A 19,664-nucleotide genomic window follows, 5' to 3' on the forward strand; every position below is an offset into this window, starting at 1 on the left:
AGACTTCTACAGGCTAAACGGATAGGGTCCACTCGGCAAGCATTGGCTGACTTCCATCATGGAGCTATTGTATGATTGCAGTCGAACATCTAATCCTCGGATGTAAATTTAGTTTTTTTTTTCTGGAAGGAAATACGTAAAATTTCCTAAAATATCATGTTTGGAAATATCCTTTTTCCACGTGGCACGATCGGGTCGAATAGCAAGATTTTCCACGCCCGTTCGATCTGATTTCGCTGGAAATTACAACCGTGCCACCGTCCCTTCCTCCTCCGCTTCGCATGGATCCCGCGGAATCCCACGGCCGAGCAACGGTTGACGGAGGTGGTGGAGATAGCGTCGGCGATGGAGGCGGAGGTGTGGCTTGCGATACCGCCGGGGGGCGGCCGTCCCAGCCGCCAAGGAGTGGAAGGGACGTGGCTACCTCGAGAACCAGGAGGAAGGAGAGGGATGACGCCTCTTCCTCGTCATCCTCGTATTCCTCTTCCTCGACCTCGCGTTTCACGAGGAAGCGGTGTAAGATCAGAGGGGTTCGTTTGCGGAGCGGGGGAAGCCGTGGCCTTTCGGTGTTTACGCCCGATCGCGGCAATGAGTGTCTGCAGGAACTCGCTCTTCCGCTCGGCATGTCCTTCGCTGCGGTTATGGCTCAGGTGATTTGGTTTGTTAGGCTTAAAATTTATGTTTTTATCCGTGAAATCTGATATGTAATATTTTACTTTTTTTGTCAAGATTGGGAGAGAATATTGATGGAACGAAAGTGTGCCATCTCAGTCTACATTGTTTTATTGGTATCTTCTACTCGGATTTTTCACGAGTGGGCACTAGAACTTGAATAGATAGAATCTAGATTCTAGAGTAATATTTTTGTAGAACGAAGTGAAACCAAGTCTTACGACAATGTTTATTAACATGAAGTGAATGATAATTCACATGAGAATTAAACTAACCACTTTATAGATTAACACTTTAATGCATATCACTATCTACACGCTAATTCTTCATGTTAAATGTTGCTGCCCTATTTGCTAAAAAGAGTTACTTTTCATCATTTGTATCTCAGACTATTAATCTCCATGCAATCTGTGATTGAATCTTCTTCTTCTTCTTTTTTGATAAGGAAAGTATTGTAAGAATGTTGCACAAGTTGAAAGGGGAATAAGGATGGTAAACCATCCTTTTTTGGCCTATTAATCCGTTAACTAGTTTGAATGTAGCTTTGTGCATGCCTTTGCTATCTGCATCCACTTAATTCTATACAATCTAGTTAGAAACAAAGAAAGCGTCTGATTTCAACTTTTGACTACCATCAAAAATTCAGCTTGGGTGCATATTGTACCAGTAGAATTTGGTGCTTGTTTTTCAAATGTGGCACTGTATCACACAAGTTGATAGAATAATCCCCCGTTGAATCATTAATTACCAGACCACTCATTAAGTAGGCCTCATGTGATTATATCCTCCCTTAAATAACAAAAATCTATCCCACTTAAATTTTATGATTAGTTTCTTAGGATCTTGATCAGATTACCTTTTGATCTCTATTTTCTGTTATATGTTTCACTTGAACTTGGAAAATCATTTAATGTTGATCATATTTTTAAGTGTGAGAAGCACTTCCCCTCCGTTGCTAATGTTTCTGAATCTGTCTTGTGTATGAATACTTTCATTTATAAGTTTTAGCTGTCTGTTCAGATAACAGGTAATCACTCTAATTTTCATATCTACTTTGTAATTACCAAACCCAATTTCTCAATGAGTTGTTATGTCGCATAATTACATCAAATAATCAATGAGTAATTACAATGAGTTGTTGTTATGTTTAAGTGCTACTGCTGTGACTTATGAGTAATTACAACAAGTCAATTACCTTTTTCAGATATGTTCATGAACAGAAATGACAGTGATAGTTGTTTTTGGAAATTCTTAGTTATTTGACCATCATTTTTTCTTTCCATTGTACTTCTAGCTCCTAGATAGTCACAATATAGTCACAATATGTAGGTTGATGAATCCTTGAAATACCTTATTTTACAGGTTGTGTTTGGGAAGAGCATTTCAAAAGAGAGTATAGAAATAAATCATCTTTCCAAGGTTAGCCTATTGTTTCTTCCATCTGTTTTCATATCATTAGTTTTTTATACACATCTAATTTGGATATACTATTTGCCACAGATGTGTAGTTCAGCAGTCAAGGAATCAATAACAAATGTAAGTCCATCTCTAGTTCACATGTATCTTTAGATTATTTTGCAGCTATTATTATATAGTTTTTAAAATGCATTTTTTTTCTTGCTTCTTTCATTCGGACAGATATATGGGCAAAAATTTAATTATTTCATAAGAAATTTTGATAAGTCATTCTCTAGCTCATTGAAGACCCTTGGTTTGATCAATAACATGTCTGTTAATAGGAAGGAAAATGCTGTTGCCCCTGGTTTGTGTTCTTTCAACAGTTATGAAATGACACCTGACTCTACCAACTCTGAATGAACTTATTAGAACCATCAAAGATCCTGTGGAAAATGCTGTTTCTTCCAATTTTTGTTCTTTGAGTTATGAACCTACACCTGACATGACCAATGCTGAACTTATCAGAGCCATTGAAGGTCCTAAGGAACATGCTCCATTTAAATCATCAGACAATCAACTCATTATCCATCAACATACAAACCAGCAACTTGCAAATATTCACAGTAACACACACAGTACTGCATTTAGTCAGTCTATTCTGAGTACAATGGAAAGATCTGTTATCGAGCAGGCTCACTCTAATGACCTCAAGGCTGTTGAGCTAGAGCTAGTAATGAAGAAGTTGCAGTTCAGGCAATCCCAGTTAATCATTAGTTCAGATGCAAATTTGCTAGAGAAAATTAAAAATTGAGGAATCAAATGCAGGAGACTAGATATGCACAACTTTTGCAACAATGTATGGACCTTCTAGTCGCTGGTTTGATTGTCATGTGTATCTTGCTCACGTACGGAGCTTTCATCTTTTCATATCAACGTGTTGCAGAGGTCACATCTGCCTGCATGTCTGTTGCTGAGGTATGACATACTTTTGATGTTCTCAACTCTTTTTGGCTGTTGGTTTCCTAAGCTTAGTGGAACTTCTGTTTGTTTGTCTCCAGAAATCCAACTCCTGGTGGATTCCTAAAGGTATGCATAGATACATTAGGCGGAAATGGATATCGCTGGCTACTTGATTGGGAAGTTCTGTGCATGCTCCATTTCTTCGCCAATGCTTTCCCATCTGTGTTATACAATCTTCTTTACGACCCCATAACCGTATCCCAAGGAGCAAATTCAAGTATCTTTCCTTACTGGCTGAGAAGATATGTATTCTACACACTACTGCTGCCTATTCTTCCAATATCAAGCGGGTTGCTGCCATTTGCTTCTTTCTTTGAATGGAAAGTGCACTTTGTAGAGAAATTTACTTTGTGGGTTTCAGATTCAACATCTTGAGAAATTTGTTGTATTGCACAAGATTCTACATTATCTTTGCTTCCCTAATCCGCCTTGTTGTACCTTAATTAAGCTATTTGTCTATGAGCATGTTTATCTCACCTCTTGAACTCCTTGTCTATGAGCATGTTTATCGACGTGCCGCTCGTCGACGCGTCGGCTGGCATCGGATTCCGGTCGGATTGTGATCGGAATCCAATGCAATTTGGCCGGAAATGTGGCCGACAGTGGCGCGTGTCGATTTTCGGCCAAATCAGGTGATTGATTCCGACCAAATCGTGGTCGGAGACAAATGGTCGAGGAAGGACCACCGTCGCATGTCGGTCCTTTCGCGGTCGATCTCAGGTCGCGATGTCGGTCGAAAACGCGGTCGTGCTACTGCTGGCCGTGTTCCGGCCAAATTGCGTCGGAATCCGACGTCGGCCAAAGCGCGGGCGAGTGGCATGTCGATTAGGCTCCGGGCGGTGGGAATGGCGCGGCGAGGGCGGCGGCAACGACGATGGATCGGCTGTGTCGCGCACGGGGTCACGCAGCGCGGATCACGCAGAATTTGCGTTCATTTTGCACTTAATATATAAAATTAATTACTTGTCTAACCTCAGCGACAGGCGACGGGCAGAGTGGTGACCGATGACTACAGAGGCGGAAAGCCTAACCTCGGCGACGGGCAGAGTGGCGACGGGACTGCGGAGGTGGAAAACCTAACCTCGACGAGCGTCGGGCGACGTGGAGGCGGAAAGCCTAACTCGGCGACGAGCGACGGGCAGAGTGGCGATGGGCGACTGTGGAGGCGGAAAGCCTAACCTCGACAAGCGACGGGCGACGAGCAGAGAGGCGAGCGTGGGGCGACGGGTGACAGGTAGAGAGGGGAGCGTGGGATCGGGATCGGGACGGGGACAACAGAGAGGTGATTTTGGGATTTTAGGGTTGTTGCACGATTTTTTTTTCCGCCAATGCAGCGTATTTGCCACGCACGCATAGGGAAAATACCAGCCAGATCAGCAATGCGTAAAAGTTGCGGAAATAGTGTTGTGCAAGATAGCACTCCTTACCTCGCGCTCCTCGTCGCGACAACCCGACCCCTCGCTGTTGCCGGTGTTGCCGCTTCGCCGTCCGGCCACCGCCGCCGCCGCGTCACGCCGATGGACGCGCCACTCACCGGCGCACCGGCCGACACCAGATTCCGGTCGGATAGTGGCTGAAATCCGACGAATTCGGCCACGATTTGGCCGGCAATGGCGGGCGGCCGATTTCGGCCAAATCACGGTCGGAATCCGATCAAATTGCGGCCGGAGACTGGCCGGGGAAGGACTGGCGGCGGCGGTCGGTCCTTCCCCGGTCGGTCTCCGACCGCAATTTGGCCGGATTCTGATTGCGATTTGGCCGGCAATGGCGTGGTCAGTGGCGGCCGCGTTTCCGACGGAATTCGTCGGATTCCGGCCACTATCGGGCTGGAATCCGGCGCCGGGCTGTGCGTTGGTGAGTAGGCCATCGATCGGGCCCGAGACGGTGGTGGCAGCCGCTTGGTCAGGTTATCGCGGACAAAACAGAGCGCAGCATAGCAAAATCCTATATATATATGGATTCGGCCCCGCGATTTTGGGAGAGGGCGGGATTTTGTTTTGTTGCCACGGCAAACGCACACGAAGGGTTTTTGCTTTGTCGCCACATGAGGAAGCGGACGAAACGGAAAAAGGTGGCCACGTCAGGTGTCACGGACGAGGAGCGGACGAAGCGGTGCGCAACATCGAAAAATTGGGTATATATATATATATAGGGGTGCTTTTTGATTTTTTTTTTCCACCAAAATTAAAAGCTGAATCGATCCGATTCATTTGAAAAAAAAAAATCCCATTTCTATCCGATTCTTGAGTTGATTCAATTGGAAAAAAGCAGGAAAGCCGGTTCAACAGCCGGTTTACTTATTTCAATATTCCCATATCCACGTCGGCGATAGACATGACCCTTGCACCATTGATCCGACAACGTGTACGGCTAGGATCAACCTGTGACGTGCCCACTTCGGCTCGCCTCGTGTTAAAGAACACACGCTGTCTCTCTCTCTCTCTCTCTCTACTTCGGCAATGGCGGAAGAAGGAAGAACTGCTACCATCGAATCCGATCCACATCCGGGAACGCGAACCGCGGATGGTATTGACTCTATGAGGCCCCAGGTGCGTGCAATCTCTAGTATCCTTGCGATTTTGCGTAGTCGATTTGCTGGATCGGGACGGTGTACTGGAGATAGGGTTTCCATCCTGTCGGTTTGAGAATCAAGCTCGAGTTTTTGTTATCGTGTTGTTGTATTTCGTGATCGAATGCGTGTGTTTCATCTCTTCAAAGTTGGATGGGCGGTTTTGGTCGATTGGTAGCGGAATATGGAAGCCTTTGTATCAAATTAGATATGGCAGCTTGGCGAAAAGTAAACTCGTGTGTAAGGATCTATTGCAGTCTTACCCTGCTCGCAGGCTATCTCCGAGGCTCGAACCGATATCTAGGTCACATGGCAACAATTTTAAGACGTGGACCTTTTGTTTGGATTGGTTTTGAAATATCGAAATCAGATTGGATTTCATTCTAATTTCGTAGTATAACAATGAACGCAACTATAAATATTTATCTAAGTTGAATAACCAAGGATTGTACTGCGGATTCTGATAATTCTAGAAGTTTTTATTTGGTAATGATCCAAAGAAGAAGCAAAAAAAACAAAACGAAATAATTTTTCTATCAAGGCTCCCCTTCAAACTCGTGTGTAGATGGACATTGGAAATACCTGAAGTTTTAGTGCGTGAACTTTAGTTCATGGAATTTCACAAAAGAGCCATCAGTTTAGTGGCATGCTGCGACGAGGATTGGTATTATTTTTGGGTCCTGTCCAGCATTCACAGTTTGCCTTGATTTGACATTTTTCATTAATCTGCATCTAGTTATAGTCCTTCGAACACTTCCCGAGCGTTGTCAATGATGTTCTAATTTTGTGTTTTTCTTGTGAATATATGAACATAAAGAAGCTTTCATTGCAACGCAAAACTGAAAAAGAAGTTTTTTTTCCTACTGTAGAATTTAATTGTTTTTCTTTTGTTAATTACTAATATCATATACTTTGGCTGCATAGACACCAGATATTGGCTTCAAGATGCCTTCTACACTCGTGCCACCTGGAATGGTTCCTATGTTGAATCCAGAGTACAATGAACTTGGTCCAGGAATTTATGCTATTCAGTGCCTTCCATCTATGAGTCCAATGCCTGGCTTTTCTCCTTCAACTCTAATCCCATTGAAGTATAACATCCCTACGTAAGTTTCCTTTCCCTGTTTTGCTAAGCAATTTGTAAGTCACTTAATGCAACTTCTGTTAGTTTCTTAGCCTTCTCGCTACTCATTTTGTTGGAAATAAAAACCAAGAAATGCCCAACAGGATTCCTCTGATTCCTATCAATTTGAATTTAAAGTTATATGGAGTATTATTGGATATTGTTCGCGTAAGCTGGATCTTTGTTATCTAACTGCTTTTGCAGTAAATAACTGTATTTGAATGAATAGTAGCTAACATGGGAGTTTCTTTTTTTCCTTGAAAATGTTTCTGGTAGAAATTGTGTTTGTCCATCTTAAAATAAAGAATACCCTAATATTAGAGAAGAAATCTAATATGCATGTATTTTTATATGTTTTACACTGACCAGTGTTTCCTTTTTTGTATTTATTTTTTAACTTCATGTTCCTTTAGCATAAAACCATGCCGACCATCAAACTATGAAATCTAAAAGCCAGTTAAGCCGTAAGTCTCTATACCCAGTTACAACAGTTAAATATTGAAGCACACGAATTATATATGCATGCACTCTAGTAAAAGCAACAGTGTCAAATATTAATTATAATTATCAGGAATGTTTCTGAGAGAAAAAGATAACAGAAATCAACCATATATAAAGTTCATATAAGATCCAACGCACCTTTTAACATTAATAAAATGAACACATCTGAAGATTATGGCAAAATTTAGTGCAGGGTAGTTTCAGAGTGACACAAAATCTGCAACCACTCATGTCTCACAGTTGAATGCCTCTATACTTGTCTCTGTTAGTCTGGAGGCCAAGAAAAAAGGATCATTATGAATGGCAACTAATATGATGTGAATGCAAATGATGCCTGTATATCAACTATGACAAAAAATGCTACCACGACTTAACATTATTCATCTCTTCAGCAACACAGGGCTACTACAACACTAATGATACACATCTCATGTAACAATATAGTGCCACAGTACTAATTCTCTGCATCTATTCAGCAACTTAGTTCTACCACAACAATAACACTACATATCCTTCTCAACAATAAAGTGCTCCAGCAGTACTAACACTATCTATTCAATTCCTTAGCATAATTGTAATACTATACCTAACACACTGATTAAAAAGTGCAACAACAACTCAATTGACTTATGCAACACACATGATAAATTGGTAGGTCATGGGTACCTAAAGGACTGGATTCCCAGGCACTTTTCAACCATGGACTGGTATCTTGTGCTTGCTGCAGCATGAGTATATATATTGACACATCAGTAGTTCCAAGTGTTTTTTTTTAACAATTCACACACTATCACTGAATGGATGCGACTCAAGCATAGGTGTTCATTACTCGTTAGTGTAAAACACTGGGTCAATATATCATACGTGCATAAAATAGAGACCTTCATGGCACCACTCTAGCAACATTTTCAATGTGACATGGCATGTTATATGATAGTTATAATAACTAACTTGACATGTAATATCTTTTAATGTTAGCATGAATCATCTAATCTTGTACTTCATAACATACATGCATCATTTGCATCATTATCACTATTCGTGATAATAATCATAGTTAGCATAGATGAATATAATATAATATAAGGTTTTCATAATTTATAATACCAAATGTGTAACTGAGCGCCAAATGTGTAACTGAGCACGACAATGAAAGAACAAATCAAACTGCAGAAATAACAAGGTTCTCTATCAGTTTTGATTTCCTTGGCTATCAACCCAATGAACTCTTCCATTAGACCCTAGCATAAATCATTGAACTTAGGCTGAACTCTCAAATCAAGCACTGGATTGGGTTTACAACTCACCCATGATCTCTATCCTCAGACTCAACTCAAATCATCCTTCCTTGCCCTCAAGTACTTAAGCATCTTCTCATTTGAGTAAAGCCATCCTTGCACGATTTCCCTGCATACTTAATGTAACAATATCAAATATATACCTAATTTAAATCCTATCACCAACACATAAAAATACTGTCGTCTAACCAACCTCAAGGGAGAACTTGTTTCCCAACAATATTGTGTTGGATAAAACTCAGTGGAGGTATACGATTTTATGGACTATCCCAAATAGTTAGGTACAAACATGACTTAATGATGACGATGACCATTGACCACTCTAAGGTCACAAGTTTTGATATGTATATGGTGAAGGGATGTGAACCAAGTTCCAGCTGACAAGTCTAGCTAATAGCTACTTGAAATAAAATGAACCTCACATGGAAAACATTTTCTGTTATGTTTTCTACCCTCCTTTTGTTTGTCTGTCAATGTTAAATGGTACTATTATCCAACCCAGGCAATCTTATTTTTTTCCTCAACTTGAGATAGGTAAGTTGCATGAGTTAGTCATGCATTCCATATCATAGTGGAATGAGATCTAATTAATGTCTATAACATAGCTATAGATTGAGAAATTGACCAGACGTGTGTCTTTCCCCGACAGATGGGCTATGTTATGTTAGGGCTAAGCTTGTACATTGAGCTACGTTTGTAAGTCAATGTGTCCAGCAGAACATATGATATCTCCAAGTGGATTTTCTAACTTTTGCATTTATTTCTTGAATCTTATTTGCACCTTCAGGAGGCTAAATTCTGGAGGAATTAGTAATGAGCAAGGGCAGGAAGTGAGGCAGCAACGCGAACCTCAAAGACAACTTGTCGTAAGGAGATTGCAATTTGCATTTCAGCTTGATTTGGGTCTCATCATCAAGTTGGCAGCAATGATCTTTCTTTTTAGCCAAGATGGATCGCCGCAGAAGCTTTTGCTTCTTATTTTCTTTGCGACATTTGTGTACCTGTGAGCACAATTCTTTCACTTCAATACCCGGGATTTTTTGTTTCCTAATGTTATAGTCCTAGTATTCCACTAGTTTTCTAGATTCTGAAACTCATACACATGGTCACCTTCAATTGGTTTTGCCAATTCCTTATTTGTTTATGCCATGTTGATTATCTAGGTATCAAACTGGAGCACTTGCTCCTTTCATACGATGGCTTCAGCAAGCAGCAGCTCCTCCTCGACCACATGCTCCTCCACAGCAGCAGAATGTTCCTCCTGTTGGTCATGTTGGTCAGCAAAATCCTCAACCACCAGGTATCCTTGCCCTTTAAAGATATGTCGGATGATGTACTTTTGCTGTATTTGTTTCTTCATTTCAGAAGCTATAACATAATCTCAAGGAATCTGATATTACAAGTTCACTAATCTGAGTTTTCAATTTTGAGCATTACATATCTTAATACATCCTGTTTTCTTGCCTAAGCTGTCGACCGATCCCTGGCAAACTTTATGAACTATAAGTAGGTCCCATGGGTATCAAATCTTATTGTCGTAATAGATCCAAACACTTGCCTTGAATTGTCTTCTATATCATAGTTGATGGATGAGAGATTGAGTTGGCTGGCCTCTTTGTATGTTTTCTCCTGAAAGAGGTTATGATTAACTTCAATATATGGGTATCATGAATTGCTAATTTCATGAGGAAACAGAGTCGAACTTAACTGATGTGGTTCCTCTAATAAAATGCCTTCCTATCAGGTGCAGGTGAACACAATGACATCGACCATCCGAATCAGGACCAACCTCCCCAAAACCTGGAAGATGTTGATGGGAATCAGAATCATCCACAGCCCGAACGAGCTGGAAACAATTTTTGGCAAGTGATGAAAGAGATCCAGATGTTTGTGGTCGGGTTCTTGGCTTCTCTCCTTCCAGGTTACCATCCCAACAATGATTAAGTTTCCTCCATTATCATCCTACTCCAAACAAAATGGTTTAAAATGTGGTTAGATTCTTGATCAGCTTACTGTAACTTGAGGTTCTGTTGATCTTTTTTGTTTTCTTCTCCACATGTTTCTTATATTAAAATGGATTCCTGTCGTGTAATATAAGTATGGTAAAAGGAGACAATTTGTTGTGTAGTTTATTCTTACGATGTTCCAAGAGGTCTAAGGAAACCAACCATGACATGGTAAAATAAAATTGCTAAAGGATCTATTATGCGTAATTTTATTTCACTTTATAAGATATTTGAAATAGTGATGATAGTAATTTTATCACTGCGCTACTAGTTATACTTAAATCTAGTCCAAAAGAAAAAAAAACGTCCCCCAACCTGCTTTTTTTAAAAAATATAATAGAAGCAATTCTTGGCAAGGTTTCATTCCCAATTTACTTTCAAAATAATGTTTAACTAAAATAATTAAATTCTTTAAAAAATTTTAAAAAAAATTAAATTAAAATTATTTTCTACAATATGAATGGATTCTAGATAATCTTTTTTTTTTCAAAATTCAATAATAATATTATTAGTTATCAGAACATAGTAGCATTGTAAGCAAATGTAGGATTTAAATCATGACAATAAGGTGTGCCGTTAATAATTTTAATTGTCTTTTCAAGATTATTCTCAAATAATACAATATTATCATAAAATATTATAATTTAAAAATATGATTACTTTGACAATCTAAATTTTTTTACAATTCTAAAAATTAATAATTTTTTTATCATTATTTTTTAATTTTAAAACTGAATTAATTAAAATATACCATCAAATATAATTAAAATCGAATAAAAATAAATTAAATAAAAAATAATATAATAAATATTAAATTAATTATATTTTATTTTTAAAAAATAAATAAATTAAATTAAATTATATTAAATTATATTTTATATTTCATAATTTTAATCTGATATTAAACAAATAAATTCATTGACTAAAGCAAAACACTACTCCAGTTATTATACATCCTTTATTCGAGAAAATTGACCCTCCAATGCACTCAAACAAACTATTTATGACACAAAAAATGGGTAAAACCACGGTGTTTGATTTATTACAACACTCGAAGAAATTAGGGTTTCATCCCTTATGAATAGCACAAATTTGTAGGTATTAACAGAAAAAAACATGCTCAAGAGCATGCAAAATTTTCAAAAGGACGAACAAGAGCAACAGGGTTCTCGATACGCTTACCTATCTTCTGAAATACCTGCAGCATCTAATCGCGCAGTGATGTCATCAATCCCCCTCGACGGCACGGGAAATTGATCATCGCATTTCGTCTTCGAGGTTGCGGAATCCGACGCTGAGGTCCTCGTACAGTTTCTTAAACTTTATAACAAGAGCTTCCTCACCTTCGGCAGGGTCTTCGAACTTTTGGGACCTGAGGAAGGCAAAAAAAAAAAAAAAAAAAAAACAGAATCGAGCCTTCAATTAAAAAGGCCAGGCCAGCAGCAACTTTACGACTAACTTGCACGAACAGGGTCTTAGAGGTCTACTACTTACACTAATCGATAGAAGAGGTCACCCAATCGATGCTTAACAACGCTGTAAGTGATCTTTTGACCATCAGAACCTGCTCCTCTCTCGACAGCCTGGGAAAAAAAAATTAACAAAATATTTTGATCCACGAGATTTAAAACAGGAAGTAGTCATTAAGTCTTGGACTGCCAGTTCTTGAAACAAGAGACCAATAGATGATTGTAATAGAAAATCTTGAATGAAATATCTTGCCACAATTCCAAATTCATCTTGTGGGTTGTGGGTTGATAAAAAAAAAGCTTCATAAATTTAGATGAGCGAGCTACTATTAATTTTAGCTTAGCTAAGTATTTTGGACTAGTAGTTGGATGATAGCTGGTCAGTTCTTTCATGTAAATGGTAATATATATCAAGAGCTGAACTATCTATTCCTCAAATGGATGTAGGTCTATAGTGACACGCTCAAAAGAGGGTGAGAAGTGATCGTCAAACCAAAGAGCTTGAGCAAGGTGCGGCTTCTAATATATTTCTAGTATGCAGGGGTACAACAAACTAACTAGAACACACACCGTATCAGATTTTTCATCCCACCGGAGGAAAATACTCTGTAGTGCATCGTAACTATGTATTCTCCATAATGATACATCATTGGTGGAATAGGTTCCATTTCTCTATAAGAACTTTCTAGATGGTGCAATTTTGGAATGGGTGACCTCATAGGAAGCTCATCCACCTTGGAGTCACATTCCATGTGGTGCAATTTAGGATGAGTGATCTCTTGGGAAGCTCCTGACCTATATGTCATATTCCATCATAGGATAAAACCGTTATCGATGTAATAAGATGTTGATTAAAACTGACAATACTTCGATTTTGTTAGCACATGTCAGTCTGATAATGAACAGGCAGTATCATACTTGGGAGTAATTTGGCTTGTCTGGACCTTATTTTTCTTTTTTAACTGAGTGATGTTGGAGTCACAATTGAGCATCAAATCAGAGCAACAAGGATAAAGCTAATAATCAAAACAGTAGATCATAAATTACTACAAATAGTAGAATAGAGCAGAAGAGTACCTGATTCGCCAAAGTGTTGAAGTGAATAATGTTACGCATCATCCAAACTGATTTGTAGAATGGGCAGAACTTGTCATATCTATTGCAGAAGTTGTTGATTGGTAACTTGATGAGACGAAAACAATTATGGTAAAGTTATGCCAACGACTGATTATGCCAAATACAACTTACGGAGTAAATGCATTCTGGGCAAGATAATCTTCACGCAGAAGCTTAGCAGTCTCCAAGGTAATCTTATCCGTTTCTGCTAATGCATCTTTACCAACTAGCTGCAGTACCAGAGACAAAAATCAAAATAAATTTTCATGTAGTTTGATCTTTCATAACCAGATAAAGAAACTCCGAAAATCAATTTTTCTTAAAATGTTGTTGCGTAAGTTTAATCAAATTCCAAAACTATGTTGGAAGTTCCAAAAATACATCATTTTTGGACATTAAGATAAGCTAAAAAGAATTACCTGCACAATTTCATTCAGATCATCTTCTCTCTGTAGCACCTCACGAGCCTTCGTCCTAATGTCAATAAAATCTTGATCAAATTTCTCATAGAAAGACTCCAAGGCCTGCAATAAAAGTGAAATTACAATATTTGTATTAAACAGAGAAATTTCAAGAGAATTAATTTTCAAAACCGTAATAGTAAGAGGCAAACCTTTGAGTACTTGGAATATGAAATCAGCCAATTCACTGATGGAAAATGCTTCCTCTGGGCAAGTTTCTTATCTAGACCCCAAAATACCTGGACAGAGTAAAGAGCAAGAGACAGATGACACTTGAATAATGGTTGTCAATGCAACAGAGAGAATGAAAAAGACTTATCTCATTTACCTGAACAATACCAAGGGTAGCAGATGTAACAGGATCAGAGAAGTCACCGCCTGGTGGGGAAACAGCACCAACGATTGTGACACTGCCAGTCCTGTCGGGTCCACCCAGACATTTCACTTTACCAGCGCGTTCATAGAAGGAAGCTAAACGTGCAGCAAGATAGGCAGGATAACCACTGTCTGCTGGCATCTCAGCCTGACAAAGAAGATATTAGTCAATTAAATAGGAAACAAACCATAAGTAGAGATCAATTTCAGAACAGTGGTTTTCTTAAGAGAGCACATCTGCATTTGGACTTGATCTCCTCTGTTTCAAAACAATAATCAACTGTTGCTATGCATTAACAATAAATAAGTTCAGATTCCAGAATAATTTCCAGTTAATATTTTTTTTGATAAGGCTAAGATTTGGGAAACCTTTCATTCTGTAAAGTTTCCTTTTCAAAGTGTTCGAACAGTTCAAGTACAAGGAAATACTGAAAAGTTACCAGTCGTCCTGAAATTTCACGTAAAGCTTCTGCCCAACGAGAAGTGGAATCAGCCATCATACTAACATTGTAGCCCATATCTCGGAAATATTCTGCTATTGTGATGCCTGAGGAATTCCAGGTTGGCACATAATCAACGTTTAATAGGTGAGAAAGCTTGCACACAGTAGAGAAAATGCATGAAGCAAAATTGTAGATTCCATTTAGATCTTTTTTTTCAACATAAGAGATATAAAAGAGCATTTTTTTTTTCATTGTTGAGTTCCTAATTTTAGGCATGGTGAGGAATTGGAGAAGTTACTAGCCTGATGGTGGAATCACAATTGGATCCCACATGCTGCCAATTAGTGATGATCCCAAGTTATGAGTTGGGCTTTGGAATTTGACAGAAGTGTTGAACCTTAAATGCATGTGTGATTATGATACCCCAGATTAATAGTGTATTAAGAGTTGTGGGCTAATGGAGGGAATTATAAACTTAGGTAGGTGAGCTACTATTATTAACTTCGACTTGGGACAATGATCAAGTCTAACAAACAAATGGTTCAATTCTCTCATTGAGTGAATTGTGGCAATTTCATATACGGGAGAAGCAAAAGAAGATTGAACTCTACCTTATGTAGGGAAACCTGATAAGTTAAAAAATCAACAAGAACTCTAGGTAAAAGAAACACTTGTGAATCAAAAGAACCAATCCACATGTAAGATTCTACTTGTAGGAAAAACTATTGGTTTATACTGCCTAAATCAAGTATGCATCCTATTTATGATAGACCTTTATAATCATGGCAGTTAGACCTTTATAATCATGGCAGCAAGAACATTGATGATACAATGACCAACTAGAGTCAATAATTGATGCTATTTTCAGCAGATTTCAGCTCTTCTAGTAACTTCACTTGAGAACTATGGTGAGCAGAATATATGGTGGCATGCTCTCCAATTCAAGACGCATTTAGTTCATCTAATTATCTTTATCTCAATTACTTGATGGAATGACAAAGGAATACTATAACTATCAGAAAGGCTTGATAGCCTCATGTATACTTGTAATCTTCCACAATTAACTACCAAACAGTTTTTGCACTTGACATCTTCAATGTCATTTTTTTTATTACTTTAAGCCAACCAACTCCTATTACAGCTTTCCTTGTGATCCATCTACTGGAAATTTTAGATCATTCAAAGATATTTGGCAATGCTGGTTGCTCATTATGTGAGCGAAACAAATATAAACAACGAGTTAAACAGGATAAATTCCTTAGACAAGGAAGAGCATAACAAACAGTGGTATGCTCAAGAAGAAAACTGAGACTCTTAATCAAATTCAATTCCAAAGATCTTATTATTACCTGTATATATGGAGGCTTCACGAGCAGCCACAGGCATATTGGAAGTGTTTGCTACAAGAGTAGTCCTCTTCATCACGGACTCTTCACGACCATCTGGTAACGTCATTGTTAGTTGTGGGAAATCCATAAGAACCTGGAGATTGTTGTAGGTGGAGTCAGGTAACTATAGGAATTATGCAGTACATTAAATATATGAATTATCAAGTACAATAGAAGGACAGTAGTGACAAACCTCAGCCATTTCATTCCCTCTCTCTCCACAGCCAACATAAACTACTGTGTCAGAATTAGAGTACTGCAGAAGTTGATAAATGTAAGATAAAAATTACATAGGAAGAATAAAATACACTTCCAAACATAATTACCTTTGAGAGTGCCTGGCTGATGACTGTTTTTCCACAACCAAAGGCACCAGGTATAGCACAGGTGCCTCCAAGAACAGAAGGAAAAAGAGCATCTAGTACACGCTATGACAAATAACACACACAAGTTAGCGTGTCAGGTACCAGGAAACAGAAGAATCGTGATGTAAAATCTCCAAAAATAACATATCTAAAAGCATAACATAATTCATAATGGAAGCAAAAAGTTCATGAGTTCATATTTTTACCTGTCCAGTTAATAGAGGTGTATCAGCGGCCAGCTTTGCTGCAACTGGCCTTGGAGTACGTACAGGCCAAGTCTGCAAAAGCAAAAGGTGAGAAAATAATCTAGTGATTTTGCTATCAGAAAAACAGACATTGAAACAAAAAAATTAAAGATATTAACCTGAAGCATAGTGAATTCCTTCTTAACCCCTTGAAACTCCAGCTCCAGAACTACATCCTACAAATATAATGGTAATTAGAAGAAAGAGAGAATTCATTAGAAGAAGCAACATATATTTGTTTATATGTTTATGGCTTAAAATGAACAAGCATATATAAACAAACTCATGTTCACTAACGTTCAGATTGTATTGACCAGCTGGGGCAATATAGTTTATTTTTCCCATTGAACCAGGAGGTAGAGCAACATGATGCTTCATTAATGTATTCTCAAAGACAATCTGCATGATATATAGTAAACCTTAGGCTTTTTAAAGAAGCAAGCAAAGAGTGAGAATCTAATATACAATTTGTCCAAATTGCCAGTACTTACAGCATATAAATCTCCTCCAGTCAGGTGATCTCCAACAGCTGAAAGAAAAGTAATAATGGATCAAGCTTGAAACAATCAAGCTATTCAAAATAAAATGATAAACTGGTAATTTTTGACATGGGTTACTGGTTTCAGTCTAACTACCTAACTTCCCTGGCTCAAATTCCCACAGTATATCTTTGTCCAGGGCAGGGACAGAAACTCCTCGAGGGATATAGACATCACCAGATTTTATAGCAATAGTTTTTAGTGGTCTCTGTAATTACGAAGGAAGATAAAGTATACATTAGGGGAAAGGGTACACGCACTGGATAATGACAGAGTACAACAAATTCACTAATAGCATGAATCTTTTCATATGTACATTCAGATTGATTGGTAAACATAATAATGAAACCATAAAATCAAAAATATAAATTTAAACTAAAAGAAAACAGAGGGTACTACTAAAGTGATGCTATAAAACTGAGAAACATAAATGACAATCAGATAATAAATATCATATATAGTTAAAGCCAGATAAGAAATAAAATACATAAGTTCTTAAAAAAAAATCCATGTAAGCAACAGTACTGAAATTTTTATCTATTAAGAGAACCTGAATTCCATCAAAAATGTTTCCCAAGATTCCAGGTCCTAACTCAACAGAGAGAGGCTGCAAGATATTGATAACCCACAGGTAAATTCTCAAAGCTTATTTGTATGCATTCATAATAGTTTTTGAAAAATTAAAAAAATATTGTCACCTTTCTAGTACGCAAAACTGGGTCATTAACCATCAAACCAGCAGTTTCTTCATAAACTGAAATTTAAAATCAGTGAGAGAGATATAAAATCTACTATAACCAATGAAACAAAATATTACTTTAAAAGAGGCAATAGAAGCAACAGAAATTGGTTAAAAACATAGAAAAATGTGGGGAAATTTATTTTTTTTGAATTCATTACCCTGGATAGTAGCTGAATCACCCTCTAAACGAATAATCTCACCAATAAGATTATCATGACCAACACGAACAAGTTCATACATGGCAGCACCACCCATGCCATCAGCCACAACCACTGGCCCAGAAACCTGTAATTCTATATAAGTGAGACAAAAATAATCTATCCATAGTTCTCCATGATTTCACTTGTTTCAGGAGAAACCAAAAACATACATCCATATGGATCCTCTTTTGAAGTATAGCAGATCATATAGCCAACAGCAAACAATATAATAGGCAAGGATGAGACAACATCTGGCTGAAGTTACCAACTTTAGTTAAAATTTACAAATAGATACAATAACAGTAGGTTGATTTGACAGAGGTCAGGATGCCTAGTTCAGATGAAACTTGAACTTAGCTTTAGCATACGACACAAATGAATATTCGGAAAACGAAATTGGACTTGAAGATTATGCAATGAAGTAATTGTCTACCCAGTCATCCAAAATTTATTAACAAATTTTAAACAAAAGACTATAAGTAAGGTTGATGATTCAATTAGCGGTGGGAAACTATCAGATTGAGGTCTATCAGAGCCACATACATATAGAGTAAAAGTTTTGAGTATTTTCTATGGTAGACAAAAGCGGTATCAGTATTGGGATCAATTGGTCAAACAATCTATGTAATAGTCAGATTAGATTGGCAGGATCGATGAAACCATAGTTGGTAGGGATAATCAAACAGAGAATAAGAGATTATAAAAGATGTATAAAAATATTATATCGATTATCATTAAATAAAAAATTACTAGGACAAAGGAAATCACGTAAATGGACAAGTATATATTACTGACACAAATAGGATTTGAGCACAGGACCTTCTGGTCTCTTACTGTATTAAACTGATGGGTTGAACACATCAGGAAGGTTACAACTTACAACTATTAGGAAAAGATCGAATCGGTATTAGATTCTTAACAACAACTACTGTCTGACCCCTACTCGATTCACCATATTCTATCTCAACAACTCCAGCTAGTAGGCAAAACATCAATATACTCCGACCATACCATATTCTATGACATCCAGATAGATCAATCATCAAAGAAATTCCAATCGATCGACTCAAAAACATAAGACTCAAAGAGAAAAAAGGGAAACAATAAACCAAACAACCGCAAAGTTGCAGAATCTAATATCTAAGGAATCATAACTTCCAAGACTCGACAGGAAGCTCGAGGATGGCGCAAACTGATTACCTTTCGGACGTATCCATACTCGCTCTCCTTCTCGGAGTCCTCGAAAGTGGTCATGCGATCGCCGTACGCCATCTCGGCGGAACGAGGGCAGGAATTCGAAGAAGCGGAGGCCGAAACTTACGATCTAGTGATCGATCCCCAGAAGAGTGGATCAGGGAAGAGAGGAGGAACGAGATCTAATGGAGGCGGTGCGAACTGGAACAGATCGAGAAAAGAGAGAGATGGCACGAACACCGGACGTGCCACAACAGTTGCCATTTATTGGACCCCACATCCTTCCTGAACATTAAGGAAACACAACTATTTTACCCGTCTTGCAACTGGTTGGATCAGGTGGAGCCTACTAACAAAGCAGGGAAGGTAAAGTGGATAACGAAATGCCTCGAGGCCCAGCTGTGAATTGTGATAGTGACTGAAAAATCTCACAAGATCCGATCCGATAGTATGGCCCGATCCGACTGAAATTAATTTATTTATTAAAAATAATTATTCAGATGATATAATTTAATTTTTATGAATCATATAAATAATTTT

The 19,664-nt window shown here is 38.2% G+C and overlaps 2 protein-coding genes and 1 pseudogene across 3 annotated transcripts; 2 read left to right on the plus strand and 1 right to left on the minus strand.

The window, feature by feature from the left end:
• Nucleotides 1–281: 281 nt before the first annotated feature.
• Nucleotides 282–3,576, plus strand: LOC141818372 (protein CPR-5-like; annotated as a pseudogene).
• A 1,968-nt stretch (nucleotides 3,577–5,544) lies between these two features.
• On the plus strand, nucleotides 5,545–10,717 carry LOC141818367 (uncharacterized). Its single transcript, XM_074705874.1, has 5 exons — nucleotides 5,545–5,639; nucleotides 6,584–6,765; nucleotides 9,369–9,584; nucleotides 9,745–9,881; nucleotides 10,326–10,717. Exons 1-5 carry the CDS (start codon nucleotides 5,550–5,552, stop codon nucleotides 10,523–10,525), a joined length of 825 nt encoding a protein of 274 aa, XP_074561975.1. The 5' UTR covers nucleotides 5,545–5,549; the 3' UTR covers nucleotides 10,526–10,717.
• An 886-nt stretch (nucleotides 10,718–11,603) lies between these two features.
• On the minus strand, nucleotides 11,604–19,343 carry LOC141818366 (V-type proton ATPase catalytic subunit A). 2 transcript variants are annotated; one of them, XM_074705873.1, is made up of 20 exons: nucleotides 19,131–19,343; nucleotides 17,889–18,015; nucleotides 17,687–17,742; nucleotides 17,539–17,595; nucleotides 17,085–17,196; nucleotides 16,941–16,978; nucleotides 16,764–16,848; nucleotides 16,569–16,618; nucleotides 16,411–16,482; nucleotides 16,166–16,267; nucleotides 16,033–16,095; nucleotides 15,801–15,933; nucleotides 14,449–14,555; nucleotides 13,962–14,156; nucleotides 13,786–13,872; nucleotides 13,592–13,696; nucleotides 13,305–13,402; nucleotides 13,134–13,212; nucleotides 12,082–12,170; nucleotides 11,604–11,959 (listed from the first exon to the last, which is right to left on the minus strand). In XM_074705873.1, exons 1-20 carry the CDS (start codon nucleotides 19,200–19,202, stop codon nucleotides 11,845–11,847), a joined length of 1,842 nt encoding a protein of 613 aa, XP_074561974.1. In that variant the 5' UTR covers nucleotides 19,203–19,343; the 3' UTR covers nucleotides 11,604–11,844. The 2 variants fall into 2 exon arrangements, with proteins under 2 accessions (XP_074561974.1, XP_074561973.1); XM_074705872.1 differs by having other exon boundaries at nucleotides 16,569–16,625; nucleotides 16,747–16,848.
• Between the last annotated feature and the right edge of the window lie 321 nt (nucleotides 19,344–19,664).

Source organism: Curcuma longa, unplaced genomic scaffold, assembly GCF_044706935.1.
Source record: "Curcuma longa cultivar G26 ecotype Majalengka, Jawa Barat unplaced genomic scaffold, ITB_CL_G26_1.1 contig_24577, whole genome shotgun sequence".
Lineage (NCBI taxonomy): Eukaryota > Viridiplantae > Streptophyta > Magnoliopsida > Zingiberales > Zingiberaceae > Curcuma > Curcuma longa.